The sequence below is a fragment of the Myotis yumanensis genome, unplaced genomic scaffold, assembly GCF_028538775.1.
Source record: "Myotis yumanensis isolate MYYU_CA2020_CCGP unplaced genomic scaffold, mMyoYum1.0.hap1 SCAF_13, whole genome shotgun sequence".
NCBI classification, from domain to species: Eukaryota; Metazoa; Chordata; class Mammalia; order Chiroptera; family Vespertilionidae; genus Myotis; species Myotis yumanensis.
The window spans coordinates 43790759-43803679 of NW_027223764.1; the positions used below are offsets into that span (position 1 = coordinate 43790759).

At 39.5% G+C, this 12921-nt stretch overlaps 1 protein-coding gene across 3 annotated transcripts in view; it reads right to left on the minus strand.

Moving 5' to 3' along the window:
* P4HA1 (prolyl 4-hydroxylase subunit alpha 1) overlaps positions 1 to 12921 on the minus strand; it is an 81795-nt gene that overhangs the window by 23739 nt on the left and 45135 nt on the right. Inside the window, exon 9 of one of the 3 annotated variants that reach the window (XM_070432956.1) lies at positions 12111 to 12181. The exons of the other annotated variants lie outside the window; for them this stretch is intronic. Within the exon in view, the coding sequence (XP_070289057.1) occupies positions 12111 to 12181 (71 nt within the window). The remainder of the gene's footprint in view (positions 1 to 12110; positions 12182 to 12921) is intronic. 3 annotated transcript variants of the gene reach the window in all.

The window sequence follows — 12921 nt, forward strand, 5'->3', positions numbered from 1 at the left end:
AGGGTTAGAAAACCTATTTGAAGAAATAATATCAGAAAACTTCCCAGAGGTGGGGAAGAAAAAAATCACACAAGCACAGAGTGTCCCAGACAAGGTGAACCCAAAAAGACCCACACCAAGACACATCATAATTACCATAGCAAATGTTCAGGACAAAGAGAGAATCTTAAAGGCTGCAAGAGAGAGATGGAAAATTACATTCAAGGGATCTCCTATTAGATTATCAAATGATTTCTCAACCGAAACACATCAGGCCAGAAAAGAATGGACAGAAATTTACAAAGTGATGCAAAGCAAAGGACTGAATCCAAGAATACTCTATCCAGCAAGGCTATCATTCAAAATTGAAGGGGAAATAAGAAGCTTCACAGACAAAAAAAGGCTAAGGTAGTTTATCACGACCAAGCCAGCAATGCAAGAAATGCTAAAAGGACTGGTGTAAAAAGAAGAAATAAAAAGCTCAGAAAGGAAACAGCCACACAAAAAAAGAAATGGCTACAAACAAGTACCTTTCAATAATAACTTTAAACGTAAACGGACTAAATGTTCCAACCAAAAGACATCAAGTGGCTGAATGGATAAAGAAAAACATGACCCATACATTTGCTGTCTACAAGAGACCCACCTCAGAAGAAGGGACCCACACAGACTGAAAGTGAAGGGATGGAAAAATATCTTTCAGGCAACTGGAAATGAAAAAAAAGCTGGGGTAGCAATACTTATGTTGGACAAAATAGACCTCAAAGTGAAGGTCATAACAAGAGATAAGGAAGGCCACTTCATAATACTAAAGGGATCAATACAACAAGAAGATATAACCCTGGTAAACATATATGCACCCAATGCAGGAGCACCCAAATACATAAAAAAACTCCTGGAAGATATCAAAGGAGAGATCGACAACAATACAATCATAGTAGGGGACTTTAATACACTACTGACATCACTGGATAAATCCTCTAGACAAACAATCAGCAAAGAAACAGCAATCCTAAATGACTCACTAGATCAGATGGACTTAATTGACATCTTCAGAACACTTCACCCCAAAGCCATGGAATATACATTCTTCTCAAGGGCTCATGGGACATATTCAAAAATAGACCACATATTGGGTCACAAACAAAGTCTCCCCAATTTCAAGAAGACTGAAATCATACCAAGCATCTTCTCAGACCACAAGGGCATAATATTAGAAATAAACTACAATAAAAACAACCCAAAATACTCAAACACTTGGAAGCTGAATAGCATGTTATTAAATATTGATTGGGTTACCAATGAGATCAAAGAAGAAATTAAAAACATCCTGGAAACTAATGACAATGAAAACACAACAATCCAAAACCTATGGGACACAATGAAAGCAATCCTGAGAGGGAAGTTTATAGCTCTACAGGCCTATCTCAAAAGACAAGAAAAAATGGTAGTAAATCATCTAACTCTACAACTCAAAGAATTAGAAAGAGAGCAACAAGAAAAGCCCAGAGTGAGCAGAAGGAAGGAGATAATAAAGATTAGAGCAGAAATAAATGACATAGAGACCAAAAAAAAAATACATAAAATCAATGAAACCAAGAGCTGGTTCTTTGAAAGGATAAACAAGATTGATGAACCTCTAGCCAGGCTCACCAAGAAGCAAAGAGAGAGGACCCAAATAAACAAAATCAGAAATGATAGAGGCAAAATAACAACAGACCCCACAGAAATACAAATGATTGTTAAACAATACTATGGACAACTCTACTCCAACAAATTAGACAACCTGGAGGAAATGGACAAATTCCTAGAAAAATACAACATTCCAAAACTCAATCAGGAAGAATCTAAAAATCTCAACAGGCCAATAACTACGGAAGAAATTGAAGCAGTCATCAAAAAGCTTCCAGCAAACAAAAGCCCAGGACTAGACAGCTTCACAGGGGAGTTTTACCAAACATTCAAGGAAGAATTAAAACCTATCCTCCTCAGACTACTACAAAAAATTCAAGAGGAAGGAACACTTCCAAGCTCATTCTATGAAGCCAGCATCACCCTAATACCAAAACCAGGTAAAGACAACACAATGAAAGAGAATTACAGGCCAATATCCCTCATGAACATAGATGCCAAAATCCTCAACAAAATCTTAGCAAATCAGATCCAGCAGTACATCAGAAAGATCATACACCATGACCAAGTAGGATTTATCCCAGGGATGCAAGGATGGTACAATATCCGAAAATCAATAAACGTGATACATCACATAAACAAATTGAAAGAAAAAAACCACAGTCATATCAATTGACGTAGAAAAAGCATTTGACAAAATCCAACACCCATGTTTGATAAAACTCTCAGCAAGGTGGGAATAGAAGGATCATACCTCAACATAATAAAAGCCATATATGACAAACCCATAGCCAACATCATACTCAATGGACAAAAACTAACACCATTTCCCCTAAGAACAGAAACAAGACAGGGATGCCCACTCTCACCACTCCTGTTCAACATAGTACTGGAAGTATTAGCCATTGCAATTAGACAAGAAGAAGAAATAAAAGGCATCCAAATTGGAAAAGAAGAAGTAAAACTGTCCTTATTTGCAGATGACATGTTATTACACATAAAAAACCCTAAAGACACCATCAAAAAACTATTAGACTTAATAAATGAATTCAGCAATGTAGCAGGATACAAAATTAACACCAAGAAATCTATGGCATTTCTATACACCAATAGTGAACCTACAGAAAGAGAGACTAAAAAAACAATCCCATTTACCATCACACCAAAAAAATTAAGCTACCTAGGAATAAACTTAACTAAGGAGGTAAAAGACCTCTACTCAGAAAACTACAGGACGTTGAAAAAAGAGATAGAGGAAGACATAAACAGATGGAAGAACATACCATGTTCTTGGCTTGGTAGAATCAACATCATTAAAATGTCCATACTACCCAAAGCGATCTATAAATTCAACGCACTTCCCATTAAAATACCAACGGCATATTTCACAGGCCTAGAATGAACTCTCCAAAAATTCATCTGGAATAAAAAAAAGACCCCGAATAGCTGCAGCAATCCTGAGAAAGAACAAAGTAGGTGGGATCTCAATACCAGATATCAAGCTGTATTACAAAGCCACTGTTCTCAAAACTGCCTGGTACTGGCACAAGAACAGACATATAGATCAATGGAATAGAATAGAGAGCTCAGAAATCGGCCCGAACAAATATGCTCAATTAATATTTGACAAAGGAGGCAAGAACATACAATGGAGTCAAGATAGTCTCTTCAATAAATGGTGTTGGGAAAACTGGACAGATACATGCAAAAAATGAAACTAGACCACCAACTTACACCATACACAAATATAAACTCAAAATGGATAAAGGACTTATATGTACGACGGGAAACCATAAAAATACTAGAAGAATCCAAAGGCAACAAAATCTCAGACGTATGCCGAAGCAATTTCTTCACCGATACAGCTCCTAGGGAATTGGAAACTAAAGAGAAAATAAACAAATGGGACTACATCAAAATAAAAAGCTTCTGCACAGCAAAAGAAACCATCAACAAAACAAGAAAGCCCACTGCGTGGGAAAACATATTTGCCAATGTTATATCTGATAAGGGCCTAATCTCCAAAATTTATAGGGAACTCATACAACTTAACAAAAGGAAGATAAACAATCCAATCAAAAAATGGGCAAAGGACCTAAATAGACACCTTTCAAAAGAGGACAGTCAGAAAGCCAAGAGACATATGAAAACTTGCTCAAAGTCACTAATCATCCGAGAGATGCAAATCAAAACAACAATGAGGTACCATCTCACACCTGTCAGAATGGCTATCATCAACAAATCCACAAACGACAAGTGCTGGAGAGGATGTGGAGAAAAAGGAACACTTGTGCACTGCTGGTGGGAATGCAGACTGGTGCAGCCACTGTGGAGAACAGTATGGAGTTTCCTCAAAAAACTAAAAATGGAACTCCCATTTGACCCTGTGATCTCACTTCTAGGAATATATCCCAAGAAACCAGAAACACCAATCAGAAAGGATCTATGCACCCATATGTTCATAGCAGCACAATTCACCATAGCTAAGATCTGGAAACTGCCCAAGTGCCCATCAGTAGATGAATGGATTAGAAAACTGTGGTACATCTACACGATGGAATACTATACTGCTGTAAAAAAGAAGGAACTCTTACCATTTGCAATGGCATGGATGGAACTGGAGAGCATTAGGCTAAGTGAAATAAGCCAGTCAATGAAGGAAAAACACCACATAATCTCACTCACTCATGGATAATAAAGACCATTATAAACTTTTGAACAAAAATAGATACAGAGGCAGAGCTGCCTCGAACAGACTGTCAAATTACAGCAGGAAAGCCGGGGAGGGTTGAGGGGCGGGAGAGGGTGCGGTAAGAGATCAACCGAAGGACTTGTATGCATGTATATAAGCATAACCAATGGACATAAGACACTGGGGGGGAGGGGAGGCCGGGGGTTGTTAAGGGCGGGGGAAAAAAGGAGACATATGTAATACTCTTTTAATACTTTAAGCAATAAAACAATAAAATAATAAAATAAAATAAAATAAAGTTATTCCAATTTTTAAAAAACTGAAACCATTCAAAGCTATTTATGTGTCTCTATATTGTAAAAATATTAATATACTTTTATACTGTACTTATTCCTTATTAACATGGGTAAATTAAATTTCAAGCACAATAAAGTATCTTACTGTAGAAAATCTGTACTCCAGTGTAAAAAAAGGACCACTTCCGAGAATAACCCAACAGAAACAAAGAAGCTTTTACTACCACACAAATTAGATTATTTATTTGCATATCTCATTTATATTACTCTAACTGGATTTTATGAGCTCATAGTTCAACTGTCTTTTCGGTACACATAACTGAATGCTTACCTTTCAAAATACTAAATTCCATTCCTCTGATTTAGCCAAAATTATTAGCTCCTCCATTAAATAGCTGTAGTAAATATTTAGGGTTTTTTTTAAATATTGGCAAAGACAGAGATGGTGTGCTAAAAGTTCATAGTCAATCACTAAAGTAAATAAAAACTTTACGGTTTTTAAAGAGTAATGGATTTCCACACATACTTTTCCCCTCAAAACAATCTATTTGCTAGTATACTGGAACATGTTTTTACTTCCAGAGAAGGTGACGTAATCACTTAGAAATTTCTCAAAATATGGATATTTGAAATTCCCTTCTGACCCTTTCAAAATACAGATGTTCCCAGTACAAGAGAGATTAATTAACATTAATACACAAATTCTTTTACTTTGCATTTAGATGCCTTTTTCAGAGGTTTAATTTATGAAGGAAACATAAAACACTCACTTATTTCGCTTGTAGGAATCTTCAAAATTCAGATTTACAGTGATGGTTAGAAAATATCTCAACATAGCTATTAAATCCCCAAAATAGTAAAATCTTTTTTCTTTGTTAAAATGTGAATTGTATTGGACATCTTATGGAGTAAAATCCTCTTTAATAGGTAAGACTCTCTCTTTCAACATGTATTTTATTTTTTAAATATTTTTACTTACTTCAGAGAGAGGAAGGGTAGACAGAGGGATAGAAACATCAATGATGAGAAAGAATAAATGATTGGCTGTCTCCTGTACATCCGCTACGGGGGATCGAACCTGCAACCGGGGCATGTGCCCTAACCAGAAATTGAACCATGACTTCCTGGTTCATGGGCCAACGCTCAACCATTGAGCCACACTGGCTAGGCATATATTTTATTTTTAAAAGTGTTTTCCCAACAGAGAACCAAGATAGTGGCGGCATAGGTAAACACTGGAAATTGCTGCCTTGCACAACAACTTCAAAAATACAACTAAAAGACAAAACGGACATCATCCAGAACCACAGGAAGGCTGGCTGAGTGGAAATTCTACAACTAGAAGGAAAGAGAAAAGCACACTGAGACTCAGAGGAGGTGTAGTGTGGAAGTAAAATGCAGAGGTACAGAGGCGCACGTGGAAAGGGCTGCCAACTGAGGACACGGGTGTCTTTTTCAATCGGGAGGGAGTCTCAAGCTCCAGACTACTCTGAACTCCAGTTCCAGGCGAGTCTCTGGGGACCCAGACTCATACTGGGAGAAACTCGACTCTCTGGCATTGGGCGGAACTTGAGGGCAGCTTTCTCTCAGAGGTGCTTGCAGCAATTACCGGGACACTGAGACACAGAGCCTCTTAGGGTAGGACTGAGGAGCTGCCATAACTGCTTGCTCCATCCTGTTGATCCCGAGACCCCGCCCCACCCAAGCTGTGTACAGAGGCTTTTGCATATGAATGCCCTGGCCCTTTGCAATCTGAAAATTACCTAACAAACTGCAGCTGGGTCAGAGAGACCCAGAACTTCCAAAAGAAGGCCCAAGGACCCACAGCAACTTGCATTGCTTCACAGCTCGACCTCATCTGGGCACCTCCAAACCCCAAACAAAGAAGAGGAATCTGCAGATCTCTCCACAGCTCCTGCTGGGTAGCCTCAGGCAGAGGCTAAATTAGCACCTCCTTAGAGATCCAAGAGCCAGTATACCCAGTGATCAGAGTGGGACCATCCAGATTACAACTCCTCAGATCCATAAGGGACACACTCAGGGGGCAGACTCAGTGAGCACCAAAGCCCCACTGAAGCAAGTCTTGCCCCAGAAGAGTGTCTCCAGCACAGAAGTTCTCCCACTGCAGACACAGCTGATTCTCACAGCCAATTGGCCTGGAGGTCAATTCTGCCCAGTGGTACCTACAACAATCAAGGCTTAACTACAACAAGACTGTGCACACAGCCCACAAAGGGGTGCACCAAGAGTGTCCACCTCAGGTAATTGGGGAGGCTGAGCCACTGGGCCCTATAGGACACCTAGCACAGAAAGCCACTCTATCAACACAGGGAAGCAGCCAAAATGTGGAGACAAAGAAACAGGACACAAATGACAGAAATGGAGGAAAACAAACTACTGGATATAGAGTTCAAAACCACACTTGTAAGGTTTTTCAAGAATTTTCTAGAAACCACCGATAAATTTAGTGAGACCCTCCATAAATCTAGTGAGACCCTCGAGGTTATGAAAAAGGACCAACTAGAAATTAAGCATACACTAACTGAAATAAAGAATATTATAGAGAGTTCCAACAGCAGACTAGAGGATTGCAAGAATCAAGTATAAGACTTGAAATACAAAGAAGCAAAAAACACCCAACCAGAAAAACAAAAAGAAAAAAGAATCCAAAAATATGAAGATAGTGTAAGGAGCCTCTGGGACAACTTCAAGAGTACCAACATCCGAATTATGGGGGTGCCAGAAGAAGAGAGAGAGCAAGATATTGAAAACCTATTTGAAGAAATAATGACAGAAAACTTCCCCTACCTGGTGAAAGAAATAGACCTACAAGTCCAGGAAGCACAGAGAACCTCAAACAAAAGGAATCCAAAGAGGACCACACCAAGACACATCATAATTAAAATGCCAAGAGCAAAAGACAAAGAGAGACTCTTAAAAGCAGTAAGAGAAAGAAAGTTAGTTACCTACAAGGGAGTACTCATACAACTGTCAGCTGATTTCTCAATAGAAACTATGCAGGCCAGAAGGGAGTGGCAAGAAATATTCAAAGTGATGAATGCAAAGAACCTACAACCAAGATTACTTTACCCAGCAAAGCTATCATTCAGAATTGAAGGTCAGATAAAGAGCTTCACAGATAAGAAAAAGCTAAAGGAGTTCATCACCACCAAACCAGTATTATAGGAAATGCTGAAAGGTATCCTTTAAGAAGAGAAGAAAAAGGTAAAGGTACAAATTATGAACAACAAATACACATCTATCAACAAGTGAATCTAAAAATCAAGTGAATAAATAATCTGATGAACAGAATAAACTGGTGACTATAATAGAATCAGGGGCATAGAAAGGGAGTGGACTGACTATTCTCGGGGTGGGGGAGAGAGGGGTGTGGTGGGTGTGGGAAGAGATTGGACAAAAATCGTACACCTATGGATGAGGACGGCGGGGGGGGGGGGGGGGGTAAGGGCAGAGGGTGGGGTGGGAACCAGGTTGAGGGGAACTATGGGGGGAAAAAAGAGGAACAACTGTAATAATCTGAACAATAAAGATTTAATTTTTTAAAAAAAGTGTTTTCCTAAGAGTAAAGATAAAATCACTGTGCTATGGAATTCCCTTTTAACTAGGATGTTTTAAACAGAAATACTCACATACTTGGTATAATTTGCCAAGACTGGGTGAATTTATTCTGGTGTTACTCAGACTTCTAATGCTACTCACTAAGTATTTTCTGCTGCTATAAATAATATGAAGTATGGTTGTGCCTTTCTCAAAAACTTAATAAAATTGCTTCTCAGAGCTATAAAATTAGAATATTTAAAAAATAATTTTAAAATGTTTAGAAATACTTAGTTCTCAATGAAAAAATGCTTGTAGGTTACCTTTCCAAGAATAATTTACACTGACTTGTTGGTAAGAGTCCAGACACTGTGGGCTGGATATTTCTTCAAAAGGTGCACTGAACATATGAAAAATGACTTCCAAAACACTAAATTCATTAAATTTTGGTTCATATGCTTCCTAAAAGCATCCAAATCTGGAGAATTTGGATATTTATAACCTTTATGACAGCGAAAATGCCTAAAAACCACGCAGTAATCTCTGATAAAATATGTAATGGCTTAAGTTATTATTTTCAAAAATAGATGAGGCTAATTTTTTTAGACATGACACATACTACAAATTAGTTTCTGCAAATCCTTATCATCTATTAGTGCTCCTAAATCAAAATAATATTATAGAAAATTTTAATTATGTCTTCTAACTGGGATAAGGGCGAAGGCAGTAGTATAGAGCAGTCAAGAAACCAGGATATGTTTGTGGGGATGATGAAAGTTAATATATGAAGAACATATAGCTCTGCCCCAAAAGAATAAGGAAACATATCAACACAATCCCTCCAGCCTTCCTAGTACTTTTGCTGTGACTTACAGCAGTAATATTCAAATCCTTTTCATTTGAGTACCTCCTAAAATCGTTTTTAAAATCTATGTACTCTTTTGTACAATTTTCTAGTTGACAACTAAAATTTTTTAAAATAATAGTTTCAAAGGATGAAAATAGTGGTAATTTCTGAAAAATGATGATTTTAATATATCCAATGGACTCTACCATAATGATTTGATGCCCTCCATCATCCACTTAAAAAAAAATACATTAATAGCCCTAACCAGTTTGGCTTAGTGGATAAAGCATCGGCCTGCGGACGGAAGGGTCCTGGGTTCAATTCTGATCAAGGGCATGTGTCCGTGTTGTGGGCTCGATCCCCAGTAATGGGTGCACAGGAGGCAGCCAATCAGTGATTCTCTCTCATCACTGATTTCTCTCTCTCTCTCTCTCTCTCTCTCTCTCTCTCTCTCTCCCCCCGCCTCCCTTCCTCTCTCAAATCAATAAAAAACATATACATATTTTTAAAAATACATGAATAAAGTGATTTGTAATACTTAACAATTTTACATCATTTTTTCCCTTGGACTTTCATTTTAATTCCATTCTTATCCTAGAACAGTGGTTCTCAATAGGGTGGAGAGGTGGAGTCCTGGGGGATGGTGGTGGAGATTTTGCCTACCAGGGGACAGTGTCAGGAGACATTGTTGATTGTCACAACTGGGGTGAAGGGTGTTACTGGCATCGAGTGGGTGCAAGATAGAGATGCTGTTCAACATCCTACAAAGCTCAGGACAGCCTCCAATACAAAGAATTATCTGATCCAATATACCAGTAGTGCTGACGTTGAGAAGCCCTGTCCGAGAGTGATATATTTCTATGCCTAGAAGTTTTTTATCATATGACTAGAGGCCCAGTGCATGAAAATTCGTGCACTTGTGGGGAGGTCCCTCAGCCCAGCCTGTGCCCTCTCACAGTCTAGGAGTCCTCAGGGGATGTCCAACTGACAGCTTAAGCCTGCTCCTGGAGAGGGCCTAAGCCTCAGTCTGGCCTCCCTCTGCGGGAGGCTACCAGATGGGCCGATCAGGGGACAGCACGGACCAGCGAGCAGGCCACCCCCCATCACCCCTCTGTGGCAGCTGGCTGCTGCCACATCTCATCACTATCCCCTCCCTCTGCCCACTAGCACGCGCCTTAGCTGGCCTGGCGCTGCTTGCTCGCTGGTCCACCCCACATTGACTGGTCATTCTGCCATTTGGTTGATTTGCATATTATACTTTTATTACATAGAACTTCTCTACAAAAATATCTATGCAAATTGATAAAGTATAAATCTATAACATAAAGGCTTAAGTGTTAAAAATGTCTTCTGGATGACTTATAATTATTGGTAATACAGGTAATCTAAATAACACAGTTAAACAGTCATTATCAAATACAAAAAAAATATATTAAAACTAGTGACCTGGTGTGTGAAATTGTGCAGCCCCGCTCACCTGCACGCTGCCCCACCTTGACACCCTAACCTCTCCACCCAGAGCTTGACCGCTCCTGGCCCCGCCCCCAACCCCTCCAGCCTTCTCTAGCTGCTTCAAGCCCCACCCTCGGTCCCACGAGTTACCTCGGGCTGGTCCCGCCTGCTCCAGTGCCTCCCCACTTCCGCCCCGTCTCCGGAGCAATGCGGCGGCTCCGCTCTGTCATGGCACTGGAGGAGTGTGTGGAAGCCTCCCGCCTACTCTGGAGTTTTGAGCGCCACTTCCTGGCAGCGCGCACACTGTGCTCCTTCCCCTGGCAGGTAGGCGGTGGCATGCTGAGTGCAAGCGGTGGGTAGCTAAGGGCTGGTGAGGAGGGAACTACGGGCTCTCACCCCTGCCTTCCCCGCCACGGGATGGTCCCGCCTCCTCCAGGTGCCTCCCGCTTCTGCCCCATCTCTGGAGCAACGCAGCAGCTCTGCCCTGCGGCACACGACCTCCTGCTGAATGGTCGTTATGGCCCGCTTCTGCCCCATCTCTGGAGCAACGCAGCAGCTCTGCCCTGCGGCACACGACCTCCTGCTGAATGGTCGTTATGGCGTGAGGGCGTCACAACCATTAGCATAGTAGCTCTTTATTATATAGGATGTTCCTATTGAGATGGATTGGGCTTATTTTGTAATTGCCAATTAGGTATTGTACCTGTGGATAAATATTACTTGTTGCTAGAATGAGTCTGAATTCAGCTCAATTATATTCCTACTTTCATTTTTATGATATTTAAGAAACCTTATTAACATTCTTAAGTAGATGGAAAAGGAGTTCTGTTGGAATAATATAACTCATTCTGTGAGCTCCTTTTACCTTAAATACATAAGTTACAGTTATCTATTATTAAAAATTATTTCAGTGATCTAGACTTTGGTAGATTCTCTTTAAACATTGTTAAAGTGAAAGAATTTAAAACCAATGGATTTGCAAATGATTTGTTATATAATCTTTAAAGGCATTTACTTTCTTAATACCTACAGCTACTGGGTTACCCAGAGATGTTTAAACCCCTGCTTTAATATACAGACCAAGTTAGGCCTTGTTCCATGAAGAGTCTTTGGGAACCCCCTTCAATATGAGAATACAACTTCACTTAGCTGGCAGGGTTTGGGGAGTCACAGCAGGGTGTTGTTTTTATTATTGATTTTAGAGAGAAAGATAGAGAAGGAAGGAAGGGAAGGAAAAGGGAAAGGGAAAGGAAAAGAAAAGGAAAAGGAAAAGGAAAAGGAAAAAGGAAAGGGGAGGGAGGGAAGGAAAGAGCGAAACATCCATCGGTTGTCTCTCTTATGCACCAGGACTGGAATTGAACTGCAACCTGGGTATGTGCCCTGATGGGGAATTGAACCCGCAACCTTTTAACGCTTCAACCAACTGAGCCACATTGGCCAGGGAAGGATTTTGAAATTTAATAAATCTCTATTAATTTCCCCATAACCATGTTTGTTTATTAGTTCATCATGAAAATTCAGGTGTGGTTGTCATCAAACACCTATGCCTAACAGCCTAGGTCTCTGAAACCATATCATGAGTTTTATGAAAATTAGATTTTCAATAAAGAAAATGGTCCAAATATGACTAAAGTTCTCTCCATTACTCCCTTACCTCTTAGATACTCTGTACTGTGCTGTGGTCAATTTTCCAGTCTCAGGGTCATGTACTGTAGCTCGGCTCAGCTACAAAAAAAGAGAAAGGACAAGCACTTACTCACGTAGCAGGCAATTTTGGACTTTTGTTTTTATTTTGTTTTGCCAAGCCACAGGTGATTGGAAGGGTTCAGATTGGTCTGGATGGTAGGTAATGGTTTCAAATCAGCAAAAACATTTAGAAAGGTGGCAATTAGAAAAGCCACTTCCAAATCAAGAGAAAACGAGTTGACAAATTTTTGTTGTGTATTTATTGTCCTTTCACTTTTTTTAAAAAAAAAATCATTTGAAGCTGTATGTAAATGACTTATATAGCACTGGGTTTCACAGGAACTTTCTCAAATTTAGAAGTTTAATGTTCTTTAAATATCATAACAAAAGAATAATTAGTAGTCTCTTTGAATTCATTTTTTTAAACTCTCACCAAGACAAAACTGTTGTTAAGTCTCTCTGGCAAAATAAAAGGCAACTAAATTCACAAGTAATAGCAATTGGAAGAGAAATCAGAAAAATAACTCTGTTCTTTCCATCGCCAACTTTTAAGTCAGCAAGGTTTTTAAAATAAAAACTCCAACAGGAGGAATACAGATTACTCCAAAATGACAATGGTATTTTACAAGACGCATGAACAAATGCCAATACAATCACCATGAAGGCTGATGTAAATTCACAGCAGCATTTATGAATGTTAAGAGAGCTGCATAAACAAAGACTGCTGCTTTTGCTTTTTCTCCCCCTTGGCAAGAAAAGGGGAAAAGAAAACAAGTATC